This window comes from Pogona vitticeps, chromosome 3 (assembly GCF_051106095.1).
Source record: "Pogona vitticeps strain Pit_001003342236 chromosome 3, PviZW2.1, whole genome shotgun sequence".
Lineage (NCBI taxonomy): Eukaryota > Metazoa > Chordata > Lepidosauria > Squamata > Agamidae > Pogona > Pogona vitticeps.
The window spans coordinates 146,681,941-146,707,915 of record NC_135785.1 but is presented as its reverse complement, the minus strand read 5'-3'; the positions used below and the strand labels follow the sequence as shown (position 1 = coordinate 146,707,915).

At 43.3% G+C, this 25,975-nt stretch overlaps 1 protein-coding gene and 1 pseudogene across 2 annotated transcripts in view; one reads left to right on the top strand and one right to left on the bottom strand.

Moving 5' to 3' along the window:
• The window catches only part of ABCC4 (ATP binding cassette subfamily C member 4 (PEL blood group)), a 239,168-nt gene that overhangs the window by 68,531 nt on the left and 144,662 nt on the right, over nt 1-25,975 (bottom strand). For both annotated transcript variants that reach the window (XM_072994692.2, XM_020783541.3), the window contains exon 26: nt 14,626-14,781. In XM_072994692.2, coding sequence (XP_072850793.2) covers nt 14,626-14,781 — 156 coding nt within the window. The remainder of the gene's footprint in view (nt 1-14,625; nt 14,782-25,975) is intronic.
• Nucleotides 11,202-11,292, top strand: LOC140706238 (U2 spliceosomal RNA; annotated as a pseudogene).

Here is a 25,975-nt window from a genome sequence, read left to right as displayed (position 1 = left end):
TAGTAAGCAGCGCTTGACCTCCACAAGAGGACCATTTTCCCCAGCCTGATCAGCAGATGTAACTGGTCCAGAGTGAGTAGCCATGGCAACAGGCTCCCTCAATGGCAAGGAGCTTTGCTCTGTCTGGACACAGAACACAGCTTTTGGCTTGGTTCCACTCAAATCATGAGGCAAATTTCCCTTTAGCTGCTTTAATTTCTCACACTCTGAGATTAGATGGCCCTTTCCTTGACAGAAATAACATTTTCTGCTGTACTTGGAGTCTTTCTCATCTGGTTTTGGTTTTCCCTCCCAAATCTGGGGTCTTGGTGGTTTCATATCCGAGGGCTTCCCTTCAACATGGGCCCCTCCCCCTTGCTGGTTTTTCCCTGGTCCCTGAGAGTACCTGCTGTAGGTTTCTTTGGGCTTACCCACAGTTTTCCCCTCAGCACCTAAGGGCTTCCTTATTTGGGAAATAAAATCTGCGATCTCTGCCGCTTCTGTCACCGACTTAGGTTTCCTCTCCCTCACATGGAACTTTAGTTCCCCATGCAGGACTGAATAAAATTGTTCCAGCGCTATCAGGTCTTTGAGCTGCTGGAAGGTCTCTGTCCCCTCCTGAGACAGCCATTTCTCTAGCAACCTCACCAGTTGGGCCCCCACTTGGGTAAAAGTCTGCTCTGGTTTTTTTGTGAGTGACCTGAATTTTTGCCTCAGCTGTTCAGCATTTATCCCATGCCGGGCAAACACCAGTTTTTTAAACTCAGCGAAGTCGTTCAGCAGTTCCACTGGCATCTCTGCATAGACTTCTGCCAGGCTGCCACTGATTAAAGATCGCATAATGGTCATCTTCTCAGTTTCCCTTACTGAGAAGTCCACAAACGCTCTTTCCACGAGGGAAAAGAACACCTCAGGGCAATCTCCCTTGTTGTACACAGGGAATTTCTTCAAGTCAGTTTTAGACAATTGGCCCACCTCAGAATCTCTATTGTTATTATTGTTCTGGTTCATCATTTCCAATTTTCTTAACTCAAATGCCATCCTCTCTCTCTCCAATCTTTCTTCTCTTTCCATTCTCTCTCTCTCTAATTCGAATTGTCTTTGTTTCTCTTCCCTTTCCATTTCAAATTGTCTTTGTTTCTCTTCCCTTTCCATTTCAAATTGTCTCTGTTTCTCCCTTTCCTTTTCCTCCATTTCCCTCACCCTCAGTTCATGCTGTTGGGCTAGGAGCATTCTTCTGAGTTCTGAGGTCAGTTCTCCCGTGCTCTCATCCTGCACTGAGCCAAATTCCTCCTCAGAACCTTGGTCTCCCTGTGGTTCTCTCACTTCCCCCATTTCTGCCATTTGGCTTCGAGTCAAGGGCATAATCCCCCCAGAACAGGCTGCCTTCAAAAGTCACGCCTCAAAATAAAACGACGACTTTTTTCCTTTTGCCACAGAAACAGCCTTCTATAGACTGCTGCTGTCCCTCCAGCACCAACTTGCAACTGTTGCCAGACAGAATTCACCCCCTCTGCTAGGCCTCTCAGCAGACAGGCTAGATCACTGTTACTTCACGCAGCTTTGCCTCAGCCCTTTCCCGCCAAACGGGTTGCCTCAGAGCTCCCTAACCTAGTCCCCCAATCTGAGTTTGCACATTCTTCCACTAGCCTACCTCCCCGTGAGGTAAGCCTAGAAGATTACCTATGCGCCCTCAGATTTTCCCTGACTAGACCCCCCTTGCTCTGGGCACACTTGCCAAGGCTTTGCTGGACCACTGGACAACTGGACCAGTCGTATCCCACACGCTGGACACCAATCAATGTGGCAACCCCAGACCTACTGGAGTATCCCACCCTGTAGTTATGCTGCCACCAACCATTCCCTGTAAGGAGTCACACAGACCAGGAATGGATTTTAATAAACAAAAGAACAAGGTTTATTGAAACAACAAACAGGGTAAATAAAAGAATCAGGTAAATAGGAAACTGGAACTTGGTATAGTCCCAATCATATACATACAACAGATTGGTTCCCACGGAACACTTTAAGGTAACGCACAGACCCTGAACCTATCAGTTCTGGCTACCTAGATAGAAACCTGAACCTATCAGGTATGTACTAACTGACAAACAGTTGTACCCAGTCTGACACACAGACTCCAACTCCACTTCTCCACACAAGCTCCAAATATATATACAGTACAGCTCCTCCCCCCTGATGTCCCGCCTTCCACTCCCCATAGGATGGAACTTTCCCTCCAAACCCATGACAGACAGGTACCATCAGTGCTGTATGTGACAGGGAGCTTCCCGGAGCAGGCAGAACAGCGGCGAAAAGGTCCCTTTTTCGCTGACATAAGCTAAGCAGTCCACAAAGGCAGCAGAGAAAGTCAGTAATTGAAAGAATCCTGCTGGCGCGTGGCGCCTCAGCAGGAGGTAATAAGCCTCAATCAGGATCAAGCGGGAAGCGAAAGTACTTGCAATGAGCGCGCCAGAGGCAAAGGAAGGTCAGCCGGTCCGAATTCAGGGCAACGGAGATACGGATAGACGAAAGACAAGCCAGGTCAAGTCCAAAAATTCCGAAAACAGCGAAAGGAGAATAAAATCTCAAGAGCTCTAACCGAGAGGTTCCAACTCCGCGGGCGGATAAATGGAACTGGGGATTTTTGGCGGGCTGCACTTGCGCAGTGCAGGGCAACTCAAACATTGTATCTTTTCCCTCATAGCTCTGGAAAATTCCGAGAGGAACCAGCGCAGGCGCTGTTTAACCCATTAGTGTGGATTCATAGAGAACCACGTTAAAGAAAAATTAGTTTAAATGCATTCCCCGTTCCAAGAGTTCCAAACTGACAAAAGCCCCTCCTTAATACAAAATGTCACAGTTGTGCACTAAGCATAGTAAGAGACACTAAGAAAAAAAAACCCTGTAATAATGATCATTCTAAATTTTGTATTTCAATTCTCTGACACCTCATGGACTACATGTTCCTGACACACACATCTTTACACAATAATCTGCCAGGTGAGTTAACACTCTGTATATAACAAAGTGAGCTATAACCTACTAAAAAAGAAAAATTGTTAGTCTTTAAGTGCCAAAAGAACACTTTCCTAATTGTGCCACAATGGCTACTCCCCTGACACTATGACATGTTTGACATAAAATGACACTATGACATATTTGATATGAAGACAGGTAAATACTGATCTTTCTGTAACTTTTGATTTACTAAAGGCTAAAAGACACACACACACACACACACACACACACACACACACACACACACATACCCTGAGAGCAACACCCCTCCCAGTGCAAATAGTAGCTGTTTGAACTTTTTTCCCCAGGACTTCAGAAAGAGAGTACATGAGGACTGCTGTTTAAGATATACAAATTAAGAATATAGAGCCAAAGTGCGAACTGTAACATGCACTTTCACATGGATTGTCTGCTGTGAAAAGAGGATTTCAGCTTCTTACAGCACATTGCAGTTTTAGTATAATACTGTAATATAGGTTAGACTTATTCAACTGCCCCATGAGGCAAATGGTTTACAACAATTCAAGAGGCAGGTTTATTAATGAAAGAAAGAGTAAAGTACAATGATTAACTACTGCAAGATTACAATGCATGCACCTGTTTGGACTTTAATGGGATGGTGTACTATGCCAAATTACAATTCACGTTCGTCCAATGATTTTGGGATATGATATTTTCCAACTATATCTGCTAAGTTATAAGGGTATGTAAAATCAGCAGAGGCAGAATAAATGTGCACTATAATATAGATTTATATTTTCTTTTCAAATACAAATCTATGCAATGGATTGTTCATTAAAAAAAATTCACAAGTGTAATTCTAGCTACAAAACCTGTTGATCAAAAAAGACCAGTAAAGCATTATAAAGATTGAATTTCCTTTCCTTCCCATTTTTTAAACAATGCCTCTTATATTATGCTGTGGGATGCAAGTTGAGATTATTGTTAAGATGATTTTCCATTTCAATCTATTTTTATAGGTTGGTAAAATGGGAAATTTGAATTCATAAAATCTTCATAACTGTTGTAAAATTATAACAACACACATGTACTGCAACAGCAGATAAGGCTAATTTTAATTACCATTTCTGACACAGATTGTTATATTAAAATTGCCTGTTTCATGAGAGTAAGTTAATAAACCAAACCTGTAAATAATTGTAAATCACAGTAAGGGAAAAAGATAATATTGCATCAAGAGACTGATGAAGAGTAATTCAAGTTTCACATAATCATATCCAAAGAAACAATTAGAAGTTTAAGGAGCATTATCTTTACTTGCAGACAGTTATCTTAGAAATGGCCAGCAACTACAGAGCTAATAGACTATGGAACAACTGAGGGACTTTAACCCACAGGACTGCCAGAGCCAGATACTGCCCTTTATGCCAGGCAAGTGGACTGGACCACTCCTATGGTCCACTCAACAGTCTTCATCCTGTCTCCTTGGCTGGCCAATGGGCAGCTGGTCAGGAGACCCTACTGCCTTGCAGGTCAACAGGTGGCCAGCAAGGAGGGGTTCACAGCCACCACCAGCCAGTTCCTCTGGTTCTGGTGGCTCCATGCGAGTGCTGCCATTGCTGAGCCTTTGTTGGGCTGAGTGGGCACTCCAGCAGCAACAAAGGGATGCCAAGTAAAACTGGGAACCAAATTTTGCTTGTAAACAGTTATCTCACAAATGGCCTGCAAGTACAGAGCTGCTAGACTATAGAGCAACTGAAGTATTAACTCATGGTTTGGTGTCCACATATCCAACCAGAACTACAAAAAGCTTTATTCTTTCTTTTCTTCATTTGTATCAGAGTGTATGAAAAAATATGTATTATTGATAACAATATTATGGAGTTAAACTAAACAGTGAGCAGTAAGTGTGAACGATTCCTACAGAGTACATAAGGTAATTAGAAAGATGAAAAGTGTTTCATAAGTGTATTATGTGCGGGGTACATTTGATTTAAATCATGATTTAAATTTAAAAATCAGATTTTTTGACAATTTTAATTTTAAAAATGATTTTTAAATTAAAATCACGATTTAAATTGTTGTTTTATTTTATTTGATTTTTTAAAAAAATTATTTATTTTTATCCACCCTGATTATATGGATACGTATGTAAGTTTACACAAATGTAAACACAAACAGGCCTTTTCTACCCTCCTTTTATTAATTTTCCAAGAGCTCAATTTGACTGGCCCTACCAATTTCATTTAAAAGATTTATACCAACCTTTTGACTGCAAAGTGGCTACAAGATTAATAAACTCCCAAACACCAAGAGAACAAGAGTACATCAATACAGAATCAAGGACCCCTCATAAACAGCAAGTAAACTTTAGCTAAAATCCTATTGTCATTTCATGACAATATAATGCTAATGGCGTAACTTTGGGGATTGAACTGGTATAGGTTCCTAAGTTGGTACAGACTTTATCTGTTGTGTGCCGAGTCATGCAACTCAACATGTAATAGATATTGTCTATGCTGTCTTTGTAACATGGCAATTTGCTTCCAAAAGTGACACCACTCAGTTTACATTAATGATTTACATTTTACTGAACATGGTTAAGGTATTCCCTACTCCAAAATATGTGAAAGAAAGTGCACATGGGTATGAATGAAATTACTCAAAGGAAACTATAAAAAATAGCCAACATCACCACATGAATGTTTCTGACCATAACATTCCAAAAACCAGGAGCTAAAAGAAAAGACTCTCTCCAGACAACTCTCTCCAGGTATCTTGGGGAAGTGAGCCAGCCAGAGTAGAACTTTAGTACAATAGTTCACAACCTTGGGTAACCCTAGCTGTGCTGGCCAAGGTTTCTGGGAGTTACAGTCCAAGAACACCTGATTGCCCAAGACTGGGAACCACTGCCTTAGAACACCACCTCAGGAATGGACATGTACAAAAAAATGAAAGCAGTCCTTTGGATATCCAGAATCCAAGTTGTCTGCTGGTTAAAATGGCCAAAACAGCAAATGCTGTGCTTGGAAATAAACAATGAGCCAAAGTCAATATTTGAATACCATTACGGTGTGTTCAGTTAAGTCCAAATAATATTCCATACAAAGCCTTGGTTTTCCAAATCTCTTTTTGTCTGATACTCATCCTGCTGTTAACACACAGCTTGGACAATGAGGGAATCCATCTCTAGTTTTATTCTCCCATACTGATTATTGCATTCAATGCTTTTGAAGTTTCTGAAGAGTATTCAGTGACAGCCTCAGGTGCAATACTCTGCAATAATCTGATCTAGATGCTACCAGAGCAGATAAACTATGCAGCAAGGCTATTTCTCATTAAAAGAGGCTGCCGCTGATACACCAGACCTAGATGGTTAAGGGCACTTTGTACCAAGAGGTAGCTATGATATCCAGTACAGGAAGTATGAGATCTAAAAAGACAGCTCTTCCTTACAGAAGGAATGCAACCTAATCATCAACCGCCTGAACAGTACGAAAAACACACACCAAAAACACCTATGACTTGATTGAACTTCGGCTTCTTATCTTTTATTCAGCTCTAAGCACCTGTTCATCACATCTACTACATCACTGGATTTAAATGAAAGGGTGCTTTTGAGTAAAATGGTACGGCCACATTGATGATAGTAGATCTTCATAACAACTGAATGCTTTTCTTTAAACGAATATATACAGTCACAGAAGCCTGATACCTATCTGAAGAAAAAATGTCCCACTAGACAAGTCAAATAAAGTATCATCAAAATAACATGGTTGTCTATAGTTAAATGACAGGGAAAATTGTGCAGAAACACATTCTGCTGTTTACCTTCTCCAGCATAGTTTGGTTTCTCCTCTTTTCCTTTATATCATTAAAGCCAGTTACAACTAACCATCATTACTTGCAAAGCAGTGGGTCCAAGACAACAGAGTTGGCCCATATTCACCATTATACTATGGTATGCAGAGTTGTGTTTTTGGACTGCAACTCCCAGAATTTCCCAGGTAGGATTCAGGGCACTGCAGTCTAAAAATCCGAATCTACACAACTGTAGTGAATACAGTAATGGAAAGATGGTGGCATTTGCATAGGAGAGAGCTGGAGAGAAGGTATGAACATACAGCATGTACCAGGATGAAGAATCACACTGTGTTGTTGCTGTTGCACAGGACACTTTTTATTAATTCATATTCAGGAATACAGTGCTTGCTCATCACCCCTCAAGTCCAAACATATACTGGTAACTTACTTCTGTAGCCTCCTGAGAATTGGGGAGGAGGATGGGGGGGGGGAAACAAGCCTCTTTTCACCTGCACAGTAATTGTACCCACTAGCTTTCAGACACCTGAACGCCACTTGGGACTTATCTAAAATCTCACTTACAACCAGGAGACAAAAGTCTTAACACTTCTTATTTTGTCAAACTAATCGTACTCCCGTAACAGGAAGCTTGTACATCAATAATGTATGCAACAATAAATGTCTCAAAGAATGGGGGGAAAAGCAGAGTTAGCTTAGAAGAATATCCTACCTCTTAAACATGTGTTTTTGCCTGAACAGAGATCAGCAGTTTACAGTTCAACTCCCACCTGAAATAGCCTGGAAAAGGGCTTTCAAAACCCTGCAGGCACTGAATGAACTGATCATCCTCCATTTTCAAGAGAAAAGAACATTGTGCACACACAAAGGGAGAAGAATTTAAGTCCATGTAAAGTCCTCTTTAGATACAAAGAGGTCACCAACTTCACTCAGTAGCACTACTGTGCATTAATGAAACCTTCAGTGTTCAGAAACAAAGAGGGAGGCTGCATTAGGCTGCAATCCAATTGTATTTGTTTGCTAGTAATAGCATACCTACCTCTTTCTCTGCTTTGTGTTCTTTGAACAGAAAGGGAAAGGAGGATAAGCCAAAGAGGGCTTTTAGAGAACCATTCTGCTTCCTAAACTTTTTATCAGTAGAGTTTAAAAAGGGAAAAAATACAATGGCAAAAGAGAGAAAAGGATCCCTACATAAAAGGTAATTACTGCCTCCCTAGCCCACAACCTATATTGGGATCAGCGTGCAGCTTATTACATACATCATCAACATTAGTCCAATATGCAGGTCACTGAGGTTCAGTTTTGTGTTACAGCACTTATAAAGGGGTGTGTGTGTGTGTGTGTGTGTGTGTGTGTGTGTGTGTGTGTGTGTGTGTGTGTTTGTGTGTGTGTGTGTGTCTGTCTGTCTGTCTGTCTGTCTCTCTCTCTCTCTGTGTGTGTGTGTGTGTGTGTGTGTGCGTGCAAAGCCATGACAATGTAGTAACAAGTAGGTGCAACCCACCTTTCAATTTTTCTCAAGAGAATGTGGCTGCAAATCCATCACCATTTGGGTGACTTCACTTCCATTTGTTGCATTTGTGCTTCATCAATACACACAGTCCAAAAATCCCAACATGGTCTAGTTTCCAAATCATTCATTCATTCATTCATTCATTCATTCATTCATTCATTCATTCATTCATTCAATTTAAATCCTGCCCATCTGGTCTGGTCGACCACTCTGGGTGGCTTCCAATAAGGTGTATACGATAAAACATAAGAATTTTACAAACAGTCCATAACACATACAATAATAAAACAAATAATAAAGGAAAGAAAAAATAAAGAAATAATTAAATATTGACAGAAGGGAAGGCCTGAACATACAACCATATTTTAGTTGACTCTTAAAAGTGCCCAGCGTAGGGGCCGCACGAATAACCGGAGGAAGGTTATTCCAGAGGCGAGGAGCCACTGCCGAGAAGGCCCGGTTTCGTGTCCTTTCCTTCCGGGCATCCCTCAGCGTAAGGCTCCTCAGCCTCACCTCCTGGCTTGTGCAGGTGATCTGAGTAGATCTAGGTGGGAGCAGGCGTTCCGCTAAGTATCGGGGTCCTAAACCATTTAGGGCCTTATATGTAAGCATTAACACTTTGAAGTCAATGCGGAAACGGATGGGCAGACAGTGCAGCATGGCCAGAGTAGGAGAGATATGTTGGTATTTTCTCACTCCAGTAAGGAGTATGGCCACCACATTCTACACCACCTGACGTTTCCGCATCAGCTTCAAAGGGAGCCCCACGTAGAGCGCGTTACAATGGTCTAATCTAGAGATTACGAGCGCATGTACTAAGGTAGTGAGAGCCCCCGTGTCTAGGTAAGGTCGCAGCCGGGCAATCCGCCAAAGTTGGGAAAAGGCGGTGCAGACTACCGATGCCACCTGCGTTTCCATGGTGAGCGTCGGGTCCAGGTGTACCCCTAGGTTGTGGACCCTACTCTTCGCGGTCAGGGCCAACCCCCCAAACATGACGGAGTTTCCCAAGCCACCATCCACAGGGCCACCCACCCTCAGAACTTCCGTCTTGTCCAGATTCAGCCTCAGCCCATTTTCCTGCATCCATTTCAGTACGGCCCCCAGGCAGCGCTGGAGGGACAGGATGGCATCACCTTCAGTTGGTGAAAAGGAGATGTAGAGCTGGGTGTCATCAGCATATTGATGACACGATGCTCCACACCCCCTGATGACCCCACCCAGCGGCCTCATATAGATGTTAAACAGCATTGGGGAAATAGTCGATCCCTGTGGAACCCCACATTTGTGACTCCAAGGGGCCGAAATACTCTCCCCAAGCTGCACTCTCTGGGGGCGGTCCTCCAAGAAGGAACGGAACCAGGCCAGAGCCAAGCCACCGATACCCAGCTCAGAGAGCCTCCCCAGGAGGATACCATGGTCAACCAACAAAGATATTTTACCCCTGTCGGCCTCCCTCAACAAGTCATCGTACAGGGCGACCAATGCCGTCTCTGTACTGCGGCACGGCCTGAAGCCCGACTGAAATGGATCCAGGGCATCTGTTTCATACAGATGTGCCCGAAGCTGGTCAGCCACCACCCTCTCAACCACTTTGCTCATGAAAGAAACATTGGCGACGGGCCTATAATTGCCAATTTTGTCCGCCGCCAAATTAGATTTCTTTCTTATGGGCCTAATGAGTGTCTCCTTGAGGGCAGAGGGAAACCTGCCCTCAAGGAAAGACCCATTTATTATTGCAGTGGCCCATTCTGTTGTTATCGGCCTGGCTGCTTTGATTAGCCAGTAGATTAACTATGTAGATAGCTTATGTATACTCCAGCTCAAAGTCCTGCTCTTTCTAGCCTCCTTTCCACTGCAGCTACTTCTCTCACAGGCTGGGCAAGACCTGTTACTACTTTTGTTTCTTCCTTCCTCTCTTATCTCCTGCATTTCTCCTTCTGTCAGTTTGCTATTACAGTGGTGCCTCGCATAGCGAGGTTAATTGGTTCCAAAAAAAACCATCGCTATGGGAAAACATCGTTAAGTGAAACGCGTTTTCCCATAGAGATGCATTGAAAACCGGATAATCCGTTCCAATAGGAACGGATTATCCGGTTTTCTCCCCCACTATCGGGCGCAGCCCTTTGGGAGAAGCCTCGGGGGAGGGGGGAAGATGGAATCGGCTCCTGCCTTCTCCCCCACCACCCGGCTTCTCCCAAAGGGCTGCCCCGACTATGCTTGCAGCAGCGGAGGAGGTGCCCAGTGGAGGAGAAATGACAGATCGGCTCCTGCCTTCTCCTCCACCGGGCACCTCTTCCGCTGCTGTAAGCACAATCGGGGCAGCCCTTTGGGAGAAGCCGGGCTGTGGAGAAGGACGGCTGAAGCCGATCCAATCTCCCCCCCCCACCGGGAGGTTTCTCCAAAAGCGCTGCACCCGATGGTGGGGGGGAAGATCAGATCGGCTTCAGACTTCCTTCCCCACAGCCCAGCTCCTCCCAAAGGGCTGTCCCGATGTTGCTTACAGCAGTGGAAGAGGTGCCCAGTGGAGGAGAAATGACAGATCGGCTCCTTCGGAGGCTCCCACCGCTCAGCTGGGGGAAAATGGTGCCTATGGGGAAAACATTGCAAAGCGATTTTCCCCACAGGCAACATCAGTATGCGATCGCAAAAGCGATGGCAAAAATGCCATCGCTATGCTAATTTGTCATTAAACGGGGCACTCGTTATACGAGGCACCACTGTACTCAGAATCTAGTCCGTATACTGAGACCCAACTGTAACCAAGCTATCCTCTCCCTTGTCCAGAAATTTGATTCCTAAAACAAAGCATGCTATCAGCCTGAAATTCTTTGCATCATCCTCCCCAGACATACGGAGGTTTGGACACTAAACACCAGAAAATAATGAAAGGACATGTTAAAATGTTAAAATCGCTTCTTGGCCTTTTGGCTAAGATCAAGTGTAGTAAAAATGTGTTGTTTATTTTATTATTTATTTATTTAACTTATATGCCACCCACTCTACCCAAAGGTCTCTGGGCGGATTGCAACAATTAAAACACAATAAAAAGATAAAACAATTTAAACACAATTAAAATAAATACTCTAAAAATTGCCATCAGGATCCACAGTTAATATTATTTCAATTAAAAGCCTTCTGGAACAGAAAAGTTTTGACCTTGTGCCGAAATGTCATCAGTGTTGGCATCAGATGAACCTCAGTGGGGAAGGCATTCCATAGTCTGTTTGTTACTATATCATCATAGGTTCATGCTACAAGTCCTGAATGAGTTCTAGGAATGCTGGATTATGGAACCCTGAGAAAAATGAAGCTTTGTCCAGAACCTGTTTAATTTTTTTCCTCATCCAAATAAATATTCTGTCTTTATCACAGTGCATTATCACGTCTTCTACCATTGAAGATATGCACCTGAGGATAACTTGGGGTTCATGCATAAATGCTAATCATTTTGATAATGACAGCTGTCTTATGGCAACTGGCACATGTGAAGCAGCCACCTCTATAGATGAAACACCACAAAGAGAGATTTTGTAACTGCTCAAAATATATGTTTTCAAACAGTTTCAATCACATCAAACAGTTCATATGATGTGAGACAATACTGATGGATCTTTCTTATGATACATTTTATATACTATCACATACGACTAAGCACAAAATTCAAGAATCTCTTCAGAATAACACAAACATATAAATCAAGTTTTGAGTCAGCGGGAAAGTAGTCAGGGGAAAGGACTCAGTCTTTGTTTTCATGTATGTTTTTGAGAAAAGAAACAACTTGCACGATCATTCACCAATGTGTATACATTTGGTGCAGCGGCAGTTCTTACACAGTAATAAATGGGACTCCATGTAATATGCCTCCAATCTTTTACTTCAAGAAACAAAATGTTTATGAACATTCAGTGACATCATGGTCACTTTTTAAATTCATCATAATGGTCACTTTTTAATTTCATCATATTGCAGTGTGAGTGATGAAGAAAATATATATTCTTAATTATGTGGTTCATGTGATTCCATCCAAAGATGGGTGATGCGATTAAAATAACTCAAATCACATGGTGACCAATTTTACACAAAATGAAGGTTTCCTTTTTCAGTTGAGAAAGGGGGACACCACATCACAATCACTTGGTCTGCATGTTTTCACTCTATATGTGTATAATGTGTATCCACATATTTTCTACTGTAACATTTTACCGTATTTTTTGCTCCATAAGATGCACTTCCCCCCCAAAAATGGGGGGGGGGAGTCGGTGCGTCTTATGGAGCGAAGGCGGCGATTTCACCCCTGCTGGCCCCGTGGGGGGGAGTGTTGCAAGGGTCTGAGTGAGCCTTCCAGGACCCTTGTGACGCTCCCCCCACCCCCCACGGGGCCAGCACAGGCAAAATCGCCAGCTTCCAGATGGGGGAGCATCGCAAGGGTCCTGGAAGGCTCACTCAGACCCTTGCGAGGCTCCCTCCATCCCCCACGGCGCCAGCGCGGGCAAAATTGCCAGCTTCCAGATGGGGGGAACGTCGCAAGGGTCCTGGAAGGCTCACTCGGACCCTTGCGATGCTCCCTCCACCCCCAATGGGGCCAGTGTGGGCGAAATCGTCACCTTCCAGGGCGATTTCGTCCCCGCTGGCCCTGTGGGGAGGAGCATCGCAAGATGCCGAGTGAGCCTTCCAGGACCCTTGCAATGCTCCCCCACCCCAACCCCCCAGGTCCAGTATGGGTGAAATTGCCAGCTTCCAGGGCGATTTCGCCCCCGCTGGCCCCGCGGGGGTGGGTGGGGGAGCATCGCAAGGGTCTGAGTGAGCCTTCCAGGACTCTTGCGACGCTCCCCCCATCCCTCCACAGGGCCAGCGCGGGCCAAATCGCCACCTTCTGGGACTCTTTTGAGGCTTGGGAAGCCTCAGAAGAGTCCCAGAAGGCAGTGATTTTGCCCCCTCTGACCCCTGGGGGGGCAGGGTGAGTCTCTAAAGGGTCCTGGAACACACCCTAGGACCCTTTAGAGACTCAAGCTGCCCCCCGGGGGTCAGAGGGGGTGAAATTGCCACCTTCCGGGACTCTTCTGAAGCTTCCCAAGCCTCAAAAGAGTCCCAGAAGGTGGTGATTTCACCCCCTCTGACCCCCGGGGGGGGAAGGGTGAATCTCTAAAGGGTCCTGGAACACACCCTAGGACCCTTTAGAGACTCACCTTGCCCCTCCGCCGGGCCAGAGGGGGCGAAACCGCCACCTTCTGGGACTTTTTTGAGGCTTGGGAAGCTTCAGAAGAGTCCCAGAAGGTGGCGATTTTGCCCCCTCTGGCCTCCGGGGGGGCTGGGTGAGCCTCCAAAAGGTCCTAGGGTGTGTTCCATAAGACGGACCTCTCCATAAGGCTCACCAATTTTTAGGAGGAGAAAACAGATTATTTTTTTCTTGTTTTCTTCTCCTAAAAATTTTGTGTGTCTTATGGAGACGTGCGTCTTATGGAGCAAAAAATACGGTATGTCTCTCTGGCAGAATAATGTCACCTTCACCTGAAAACTAAATTCTATCTTCAGCAAAAACTGATGAGTGGGGGGGGGGAAGCAGTCTGGCATGACTAAAGAACAAATAATGATACTCTTAAAATATCATCAACATCTAGAGAAAAGAGTACCGTATGCAAAAAATGAAGAAGAAAAATGTTAAAGGAGAATTAATTCTTGATACTTATATGAAGTTATTTTTGCCTGATTAATGCTTCTTTGTATCTTTGCATATTCTATAACCCTGTTACCCATTATCCGCTGACCACTGACCTGCTTGAAACAGTTCAATTACAACATGATTCAGTCAGTCTACATGTTTCTGTACTTTATTGCACATACTACTCTTGTGAAACGAAGACCACAAGCCAGGTGCTGAAATGGTTCGGCCAAGTGTTCCTGGTACAGGATGGAGTAACAGATATCTCTTCCAGATATGTCCAAACTCATGAAAATCTTCCATCCTGTCCTGAATAGGTGACCAGACAGAGGTAGACCACTGTTCTATCCATTCTGTTGTTAACTGTTGCAATGTAACTTGCTGATTTACTATAAAAGCTGGGTGAAAACCTCTTTATTTTTAAACTCCCAGTCTCCTGGGGTAGCACCTTCCGGTTGGTAATAAATGATCACTGCTGCCTCACTGATTCTCTGATTATCTTACCTCTGAGAAATCCCATCAGAGCAACTGGTTTTATTCAAAGTCCACCCACAACAAAAAAACAAACAGTATAAAAGATTCTTAGAATGAAATAGAGTTCAGAAAAATGATAAACAAAATATTATAAGCCTATAAGGCTCTACAGCGTAGTGTTATACAAAACAGTCCATACCTGAGGTATGATTGAAATTTTCTTCCTTAAGTCATGAAGTCCTAATTCTGATGTCAAAATTTTATCAATCCAAATCCTTCCTTGGGGCTCAGCCAACCGAAAAAGAGCAGCTATTAAGGAACTCTTTCCAGCTCCTGTTCTTCCCACAATTCCAACCTGAAAGAGAAAAGAAAAAGAAATATGAAAATGAAAAATGCAACTTATGAGCTAAACTAGCTTCAATTAACAGAAATTTGCATTTCTGATAATTATCTTGCATATTTAGGTTTTTGTTGGGCAAGATAGTAGAAGACAAGGCTACTAAAGAAGAACACTATAAATAAATGTTATTTTTAAACTGTTTTGTACCACTAAGACCTGAAAACATTTGAGTGATCTAAAGCTACTGCGAGACAGGCCCAGAGATTTCTGTCCCATATGATGTAGATAAAACAACAGTTTTCCCTTAACAAGATCAAAAAAGCTGGCATCTATTTCATTTATTAAGATTTCCACCCATTCCCTTCAGGCATAAATGTATTGTCTCAGCTGCCTGAATGCAACTTAAACTTTAATGCAATTTTATATTTGTTTCTAAATGTATTGTTGCTTATCCTGACCCTTCAGGGATGGTGTGGCTAATAAAACATTATTACCATTTTCTTTGGGATCAGAATTACACTTTTTTCCCTCTCATCTATCTTCAAGAAGGTTTCATGGATAGGTTACTGTCATTAGTTTTCCATTATAAAAATAGAACTGAAACAAAAAATATATTACCCCAAGAACACAGAAGCAGAATATAAAATCATGCATTACTGGCCCAAACCTTATTATACTAGCACAGGCTCATTTTCTAATAATGTACCCAGAAAGACCTGGACCAGTCCTGTTAACACTCAGTCATTATATCTCTATATTATACTCTTTTATAATCCAGGTTGTGTTTTACCAGTAAGCATTACTTTGTTAATATTAGGCAGTTACAGAAGATATCTAGCCAGATTTTGATAAACATACTGGACTAAATCCAACTCTTAGTCCTAAAGAGAGACCCATTAAATCAACAGCTTTGTATGATTGTTGACTTAACAGATCTCACTCTGTGGTTTTACTCTTGTTAGGTTCATCATCTGAATTTAGGCCAATGAAACTGAATACAGTTTCTTGTTCCCATTTTTAATATTAATGATTATAATGTTAAAAAAAACAAGCAGCACAATTTCTAGAAACAGGCACAAAGAAATGTTTCTGAGTGTTCTCAAAGGCTTTCATGGCTGGGATCTGATGGTTGTGGGGTTTTCGGGCTGTTTGGCTGTGTTCTGGAGCTAAGGAAGGCTGGTATGGTTTTTTGTGTCTCTGCAGCATAGTAGAAATGTTAAGGAACATACCATAGGTGTGCTCTTTTGCTTCAGAGTGTTTCTAGTCTACAGGTCTGTCTGACTGTTTCCTCCCTGTAGAGGCTTTCAATGTATTGTCAAAGGTTTTCACTGCTGGGATCCAATGGTTGTTGTGGGTTTTTCAGGCTGTTTAGTTTGTTCTCCAGAACATGGCCAAACAGCCTGAAAAACCCACAATAGCTAACTGTTTCTGAGATTTATCATATTATATTCAGTGACTCCCTTTTGAACTATGTAATATGAAAGCCCAACTACCCTCTACACATCTACCAATCATTCTGTTTCCAGTCTCCAAAATTTCACACTTCCCTCTACTGCATTTCCCTGCCATTTTTATTTTTAAAAATTCACTCAAAATTATATTTGTATAGTATTAAATTATGTATTTTGAATATAATATCTTCCAAAGTATACATTTGTTGATGCATGCTAATAATGACACCTGCAAAATGTGAGAATCACAAAATTTGAAGAAGAACTGTGTCCTGGTCAACCCATGGTTTGGGAGATGCAGACAGTTCAATTCATGTCGGAATTCATAAAGCACCTCAAAGATCTACCTTGTTATATTTACTGCTCTAGTCTTGACTCCTCCTTAGTAGTACCTTGCCTTCACGTCTGCAACCAGTGTTACCAGCTTATTCAATCATCCCAATGTAGTTACTGTATTCACCCTCAGTAACTGTGAATAGTAGGCCAGTGCAGAGGAATTGACTAAACTGCATCATGCAAAAGTGCACACTAGGAGCCCATTCAAACATTTGGAGAGGCCAAAGAGGTATCCAGTCCCTTAAACGCTCTCCTCCAAACATGCACAGTGCAAAGATTTTAAAAACCCAATCAAAATATATATGATTATGAACTCAGTAACATGAAGTTCTATGAGCTCAAATACCCTCTACAAATCCTTCTTTTTTCAGTCTCTAAATTTTTTTCCAAATTAGGTTTAAACTGGGAGAGGTGCAACAGCTTCTGAGAGTGGTTCTCCTACCAGAGAGCAAGTTCCTTCAGAAACAAAATGAGACTAAAAAAGCTTTATGGAAAAAAGAAGGGAGATAAAGAAAACAAGAAAGCTAAGCCAACAATACAGAGTTTGGTATAAGAACAAAAGAGTTCAAGTGTTTCCTCTGATGTCATTGATGTACAGTAGTGCATTAGCAGCATAAAAGCACTATATAAAATTGATACTTAAAATAAAAATGCAGCTGCTCTGTTCATTGTTAAATATTCTTCTTTCAGGCTGGCATCCAATGAAAAGGAACACACAGAGCATTTCAAAAGATGGTTTATCTTTTTTTTTGTTGGACAAAGTGTCTGTGAGCTGCTAACAAGAACAGGAAACTTAGGGCATTGGAAGTAATTTTTGCTATTTTTATAAAACATATTCTTTAAAAGGATTGATGAGCAAATTATTTATTCAATATATTTTTTCTGCCAGTACGTATTGGAATGGGAATGATGTTTATCAATCTGACTGCAAGGGAGAAATAGTTTTTAATTGAAGAATTATATCCAGGGCTACTAATCCAATAGAATCCTATGTTATAAATATTCTTGGAATGGGGGGGGGGGAAGACCTCTGGTTTAGGAATGTGGATTATTGTATCCACAATTCAAAACACCAGGAAATGGCCTGATACTGCCACACAATGTCATGTCCATCTCACCAGGACAAAAAAGGGTGCCAAGCTTTACATAGCAAAGAGCAGCTTGAATGTTGACAATACCCATTTCAGCAGTCAAGATGGTCTACAGCAGTGGTTCCCAACCTTGGGTCCCCAGATGTTCCTGGACTAAAACTTGCAGAGGTTTTCACCCATAGCTGTGCTGGCCAGGATTTCTGGGAGGTATAATCCAAGAACATCTGAGAATCCAAGGTTTGGAACCACAGTGATACGAACCATAGGGAAAGTCCCAGGCACTGACTCCTTTTTTTCCATCAGTTAACCACTTCTCACCCAAACATAAAGAATTTTTCAGGGCTCTTTCTTGATATGTATGAATGATAGAAAGCATTCAACATTCAGGCTGCCTGTTGCTATGTAAAGCTTGGCATCCTTTTTCCTGCTGGCAACATTTCTTGGAACAATATCCCACATTCATAAACCAGAGGTGTTTTTTTTTAAAGAATTGAATGTCTTGGCTTTTTAAAATGGTAGTTTAAGTATACAGTATATACATTATACACAAATTTCAACAGAAGCTTCCCTCAGCCAGTGTTAGAGGTTCTCAGAAGATGAGCCCATGATCTGTACTACGGTTGCTTGGAAAGGGAAGAACCACTGGGATATGGCTGTACTCCCTCTGTGGCGAAATATTTTGAAGGGCTTTTGGACTTAATGAAATGGTGAAGCAAAGGTGTGAATAAGTGCAACACACACAATGAAGAAACTAACATACCCTTTGAGCTCTCAGGTAAACTAACATGGTCACACCTGCTTCACAGAATACAGATCAGAAAGCTATGTTCCAATTTCCAAACTCTTTCTTTGAGGTAGACAACCTGAAGAACAAAATCTATATTGGATAAAAAGCTCTATGGGCATGTTTTGTGTATGTTTTACAAAATATGTCCTTTGGCCTTTGTGGGGAAAAGGGAGAGCTTGGCAAAGATTGTCACTGGAAATCAAGGTCAAAATCATCCATACTATGTGAAAGAAAGACAGTGAAGAAACATGGACAAAAATGAATTCATTTGAAATGTGATGTTAGAGGAGAGTCTTATAGATACTACAGACAGCCACAAAGGCAGAAAAATGAGTGCTCGATCAAGTCAAACCTGAATTCCCACTAGAGCAAAAATGAGTAAAATGAGGCTGTCCTATCTTGCACATATAAAAGAAAAGACAGTACTGTATTGCTAGGAAAAGGGGGGGGGGAGATTAAGAAGACCTACCATAAGACAAATTGTCTCAATAAAGGAAGCCACAGCTGTTAGTTTGCAAGACCTAACAAAACATACTGGAAAGGACAATTGGAAGGGGGCCAATAGGAAGAGAAAATCTAACATGAGATAGTTTGTAAGATCTGAGCAAAGCTGTTAATGATAGGACATCTTGGAGCTACCTCACATCAAAAGTGGCTTGATGGCACCTAACACCTTTGGAGTTTTTTTTTCTTAACTAGCAAAAAATTGTATAGTGACAAGATGGGTTGGCTGCTTGAAACTGTGATAGCATGATAAACACCAAAGTTCTGCTAACTTCAAGCGAGATCATCCACAGCCACAAAGCAAAAAACAGTAATTTCAGAACATAAACAAATAAGGTTCTGAATATTTGTTTTGTATTATTTTTAAACAATTTTTAAAGCACGCCTGTTTTTTACTCTTTAAAGAAAAAGAATGGCTGGATAGCTCAATGGTTTAGTTATCTGCAGAGACAGAGGTTGGGAGTTCGATTCAACACTGAGCCTCCTTGACAGGGGCTGAGCTCAATGATCCACAGGGCCTCTTCCAGCTCTGCAGTTCTAAGATGATGATTATGATATATACAGTGGACCCTCGACTTACAGACGGCTCGACTTACAGACTTTTCGAGTTACAGACTTCTCTGGCCACAAAATTTAGGTTTGACTTGCAGCCGGAGAATCAACCTACACACCAGAAAAAAACCAGAATGGAACAAAAACGGAACAAAAAAACGCCGGTTACGGATTGATCGGTTTTCAATGCACTGTAGATCAATGGAGCCTCGACCTACAGACTTTTTGACCTGCAGCCACCGTTCCAATACGGATTAATTCCGTAAGTAGAGGGTCCACTGTAATCTGTCTTTTGACTCTGTCCCTGTGAGCTTTTACTGCTCTATAGCCTTCTCCTAATGAAGCTGCAGCAATGTATCTACTTCCAAATGCTCTTGCTGATGAGGCTGTTCCACTCAGTTTATAACAAAGTCACAATTTTTCCCTTTTGAAAAGTCTCTTTTGAAGATTAAAATTTAACCCCCACAGACTAGATTCTTCCAAAATAAAAAAAGGTGGATGGGGCCCACCATTCTCTTTCAATATAAGCAGGGTCTTTTCAATTTATATGAGCTATTTTAAATCTGGGTATGTTTAGGGTAGCTTGTTTCTGCATGGGGGTACCAGTTTCACTGTTTAAAAATCATAACTCAAAAGCTCTTTCTCCAGACATCCCCTAATTTGGCACAAAGCAATAGCAGACTGTCTAGTACAGAGGTCATCAACCCCCGGTCCGCGGCCCGGTACCGGTCCGTGATCTGAGCTGGACCAGTCCGTGGAGACAGACTTCTCCCCCCCGCACCCCCCCCGCAAAAGCTCTACCCCCTCCCTTCCTCCCTCCGCCGCCGGGAGCAGAAGCAGGGAGGTCGCAATGCAGGTGGCCGTCAGTTCTGAGGAATGTCTCAAGGACGCACCCTGCTTCAGGTCGGGGGGAGGGGCTTCTTGGGGAAGGGCTGTCGGGAGACCTTTGGTGGGCGGGCGGGCGGGCTGGCCCCCTCCCCTCCCCTCCCCTCCCTCGCCCTTTCCATTGCTGGACTTGCGAGGGGTAGGGAGAAAGGGAAAAGGCCACCACTGACCTTGCTCTCTGCTGCCTGAGCCCACTCGGGCTTGAGAGGGAAAAAGGGAGCTCCAGGGAAGTGCCTCTCGGGGGTGAGGGAGGAGGGAGGGAGGGAGAAGGATGGATGGATGGACGGACGGACGGTGCGAGCCACGCGGGTGGGCCTTGCAACTCCAGAGAGGCTACTTTTACAGTTGGCAGTCTGGAGAAGGGGAGGGAGCGGCTCTGGTCCCGGCACGGCTGGGCCGTGCAACTGGTGGTTGTCGGCCCCCCCATCTGGGCCCGGAGCTCTTGTTGTAGTGGGGCTACTCGAGGGAGGCATGTGGTGGTGGCGGCGGCGGCGGCGCCCATTTCTGCAGCCAAAGGGGTGGGACTGGCACCTGGGTCCCCTGAGCTCTTCTGCAGGGCCAGGCCGGAGGCTTTGCCACGGAGAAGAGGCAGGCGCAGGCAGCTACTTCCCCCCTGGGGGGGACTGCTTTGCTCTCTGCTGGAGCTGGGCGAAAGGCTTCCCTTGCCCGGCTGGGAGGGTCGCTTCGCTAAGAGAGCTCTCAAGGTGTTTTGGGGTGGGCAATCAGCAGCAGCAACAGCTCCCCTTGACTCGGACTCCGCCTCTCCCACCGCCCCACAGTGCCCAGCCAGCGGTCCCTGGCTCCCTTCCCGGGCAGGACGAGGAGGGTTGCCCCACAGTTAGGCAGCAAGCGGGTGGAGGTGCCAGCCCCTTCCCTTCAAAAACCCAGGAGGAATCCAAGGAAGCAAAATTCCACGCAATGCTTCCCTGGACTTCTTTTGGTTGATGAGCCAACTAAGGGTGAAATACATAGAGTGGGAATTCCTAGAAGGGAAGGCGAACTTGGGAGAAGGAGACTTTTCTGTCCTAATTGGAAATGTTCCTTCTCTAAAAACAAGTCCCTTCCCGTCCCTCTTTCTTCCTCGGGACAGGAATGGACTTGTTTTTAGAGAGGTAACATTTCCAATGAGGACAGAAAGGTCTCCTTCTCCCAAGCTCGCCTTCCCTTCTAGGAATTCCCACTCCATGTATTTCACCTCTTTCTTCCTCGGGAAGAAAGTGAGGCTTGGACGGGTGGAAAGGCTGCCTGGGATCTGCTTCTCCCTTTCTGGGATCCAGGGAGCCTCCGCTTCTCCCCCCCCCCCGCCATTGCAGCCGGGAGGGATGGTGAATGTGTCCCAGCAGGGCTGCCTGGGAGGGTGAGTGCAGGGGCTGAACTGGGGGAGGTTGGAGAGAGGAGAGGGGCAGGAGGGGGAGGGAGGGGCCCCCAACTCCAAGCACAGCTGAGGGGAAGCCCCCAAGACCTGGCAGGACAGGCAGCCAGAGGGGAGCCCAAGCCCTTCTGCTGCCTGAAGGGCTACATCCATCCCCTCCTTCCACCCCTCATGCCCACATCCTGCACCTTCCAAGCCAGGTTTGGTTCTGAGAACTTACTCACCAGGCTGTTCATAGATAGTACTGTAGCCTGATGATGATTTAGAAAGTTGATGAGATGATGATTTCATAAGGACGTGATCTTTTGGGGATATACTGTAATTTAGTATTGCTTCACAATAATTATTTTATCTGCATATTTTACAAAGATCTTTGGTCATCTGCTTTAATATGAGAACTGATTGCCTTAAATTCTACTTGATAAGCACTGGTTAAAGCAGAAACACCTCACACCCCTGTGATAAAGCAGTGAAAAGTATACATAAAATATTACGAGGAAAATTTGGGAACTCTCTCTCTCTCTCTCTCTCTCTCTCTCTCTCTCTCTCTCACACACACACACACACACACACACACACACACACACACACACACACACACACACACACACACACACACACACACAAAATCAATCAATCAATCAATCAATCAATCAATCCAGTCTTATGAAGTCTCAATGAAAGCAAAAGCAAGACAGTTCTGGAACTTTTTCCACCTTTAAGGACACCTATGAACTGTACAACTCAGTTGAACAACAAACTGAAATCTTTTAGGTGGAGGGAAATAAAAAATAAAAAACTGAAATAATATGGTTGCATCTGTGTGCACACCCTTAAACTAATACTTTGTCAAAGCACCTTTTGATTTTATTACAGCACGCAGTCTTTTTAGGTTTGAGTCTATCAGTATGGCACATCTTGATTTGCCCACTCTTCTTTTCCAAAACACTCCAAATCTGTCAGATTGCAAGGGCGTCTCCTGTGCACAGCCCTCTTCAGATCACCCCACAGATATTTAATCAGATTCAAGTCTGGGCTCTGGCTGGGCCATTCCAAAACGTTAATCTTCTTCTGGTGAAGGCATTCCTTTGTTGATTTCGAGGTATGCTTTGGGTCATTGTCATGCTGAAAGATGAAGTTCCTCCTCATGTTCAGCTTTCTATCAGAAGCCTGAAGGTTTTGTGCCAATATTGACTGGTATTTGGAACTGTTCATAATTCCCTCTAGCTTGACTAAGGTCCCTGTCCCAGCTGAAGAAAAATAGCCCCAAAGCATGATGCTGCCACCACCATGCTTCACTGTGGGTATGGTGTTCTTTTGGTGATGTGCACTGTTGTTTTTGCGCCAAACAGATCTTATGGAATTATGGTTGAAAAGTTCAACCTTGGTTTCATCAGACAATAACACTTTTTCCCACATGCTTTTGGGAGACTTCAGATGTGTTATTGCAAAATTTAGCCGGGCTTGGATGTTTTTCTTCATAAGAAAAGGGTTCCATCTTGCCATTCTACCCCATAGCTCAGACATATGAAGAATATAGGAGATTGCTGTCACATGTACCACACAGCCAATACTCGCCAGATATTCCTGCAGGTCTTTTAATGTTGCTATAGGCTTCTTGGCAGCCTCCCTGACCAATTTTCTTCTAGTCTTTTCATCACTTTTGCAGGGACATCCAGTTCTTGGAAATGTCACTGTTGTGCCATAGTTTCTCCACTTGATAATGACTGTCTTCACTGTGTTCCATGGTATATGTAATGCCTTGGAAATTCCTCCAACAACCTACTGCATAACAAGTACCGCCATGCACAGATGCCCCCCATGCCCCCCCACTCACGGCGGCGGGGGCGGCAGCAGCCCCCCCCCGGTCCTTGGAAGAATGGTCTTCAACAAAACCGGTCCCTGGCATTAAAAAGGTTGGGGACCACTGGTCTAGTACATAGAAAATGGGAAGAAGCAGAGATGCTCATATTTGGTTCTACTGAACATGACAATGGTTTCAGGTTGCACTTATGAATACTGTACCAGAATTTTTTTTCTTTAAAGGTAGAATGACTTTTGGAAAGGTCCTACATTTACAGCTGATGGGTATATCATACATAGTACATCTTTCATATCATATACACCTAAATTAAAGAATAATAAAAATAATAATCTAATTCTGAAGCAAAGTATGGATTGGTCTGATCAAAAAAATGCAAGATACAGTCTTAGTAAACCACAAGCTAAACATGAGTTGACAGTAGCAGAAAAAACAAATACAATATTAGGTTACATCAACAGAAGTACTATTTCCATATCAAAGGAACTAATAATATTATCCTATTCTGCTTTGGTCAGACCTCACTTGCAATGTTGTGTCCAGTTCTGGGACCACAATTTATGAAGAACATTGAAAAGCTGATACATGTCCAAAGGAAGTTGATCAGAATGACGAAAAGTCTGGGAACTAAGCCTTATAAGGAACAGTTGCCGGAATGGAGACATTTAGCCAGGAGAAGAGACGGGAAAACTGAGAGGTGATATCGTAGCCACCTTCAGTTTTCGTATGGTTGATGAAGCAAGTTTGTTTTCTGGAGCACCAGAGAGTAGGACCCAACACAATTGATTCAAATTATGAGAAAGGAGATTTCATCTAAACTTTAGGAAGAATCTGTTGACAGTAAGAGCTGTTTGATCATGAAATGGACTGCCTCAGGATAGTGCAGTCTGCTTCACTGGTGGTCTTTAAAACAGAGGTTAGATGGCCACCTGTCAAGCATGCTTCTGCTGTGGATTTCCTGCTTTGGCAGATGATTGGAGCTGGTGATCCTTGGGATCACTTTCAGTCTATAGCACAATGACTCTATGGTTTATTTAATAGTATGATAAGAATTCTCCTGATTGTCCTGTCTTGAACAGCCCTAAATAAACATTCAGCTTGCTTAGATGAGCAATAGAAGTAGGGAACGGACCTGAGTGCACACAGAAAACTCATCTCCAACATTACTGTCAGTCAGCTCCTGCCCTCTCTGTGAAAAGGAGAGATCTGAATGGAGCTTTTACTCATGTTTGCTTAAATGAGAGTAGAAACCCACACACAGCCAGGAAGACTGATGAAGCTGGTTCCTGGTTGCTTGGAGTTTTCTGCTCTTTTCAAAGCAAACCTCAGCAGAAGAGCTTCAGACCTACCACTTCAATGGAGGAAGACCGGGGACAAATGCATGTGGGATTTTGGGGCACGTCCACATTCTCTCTTCACTTTCACTCTCATGGGAGCAGGTCAAATGCCTACATAGGGTGAAAGAATATATAGAAACGGGGAGCTATGTGGAAGAAAGAAGCATGCCATTCGTTTGGAGTTAATCTGAGGTAAGAGTAAGCCTAGAAGTTCAGACACGCACTATCATAACCTTGAAGAACTCTTGCCTTCTCTATGAGGCAAAGCGTTACAAATATTTGGTTTTGCAAGCATTCCTAAACCCCATAAGTACAAGCTGTTTAACAGTGACCTCTCCCAAAAAAGGTGACTTCTGGTGTGACTACACTGGAGTTTAACCTGCAGTTTGTGTTGGAGTTACAACAGTTAGAACTGAAGTGACGAATGACATAAAACTAAGGGCAGGGAACGGCCATCTTTTTCCATGGAAATTTGTTTCTTTTTGTTCAGCTAGCAAAGGGATGCTTTATTTAGCACCAATTCAGCTGTCATTGCTTTTCTCCATCTTCTGGCATGTGTGATGGCCTGTCTCGATCCAAAGGACAGCTGCAAGCTTGTCCTACAGTGACAGTGATGTTGATGCTTCGGTATTATACCCTGTGTAGTCATACCCTTAGAAAAACAGAAGACATTTCTAACCCTATCCCCCTAAATACATTAGTGCTTAAAAATACATCATTTCACTTCTATTTTTCCTGTCATATTTTAGTCGAAGCAGTGGATCAGAATGTCTCTTCCTCTTTCCTTCATGAGTAGGTCACACAGAAACCTTGAAAATATATAGTGAAGCAATATCGCTCTTATTCTAGCAAAGACAAAGGGTAGGAGACCCCAAGTAAGGGAAAAGGGAGCAAACAAACAAAAAAGTGCATAAATGCAGGTGGATTGAAGTAAAGTCTAAGCAACATATCCCCCCTCTTATTTCTCATCTTTTATTTTGTTTGTTCTTTTCCGTGAAATGTAAATCTCCTTATCCGCTATTAGAATGGCTTATTACCACTGCAAGAGAGCTGGCCCAAAGGCAAGTAGACG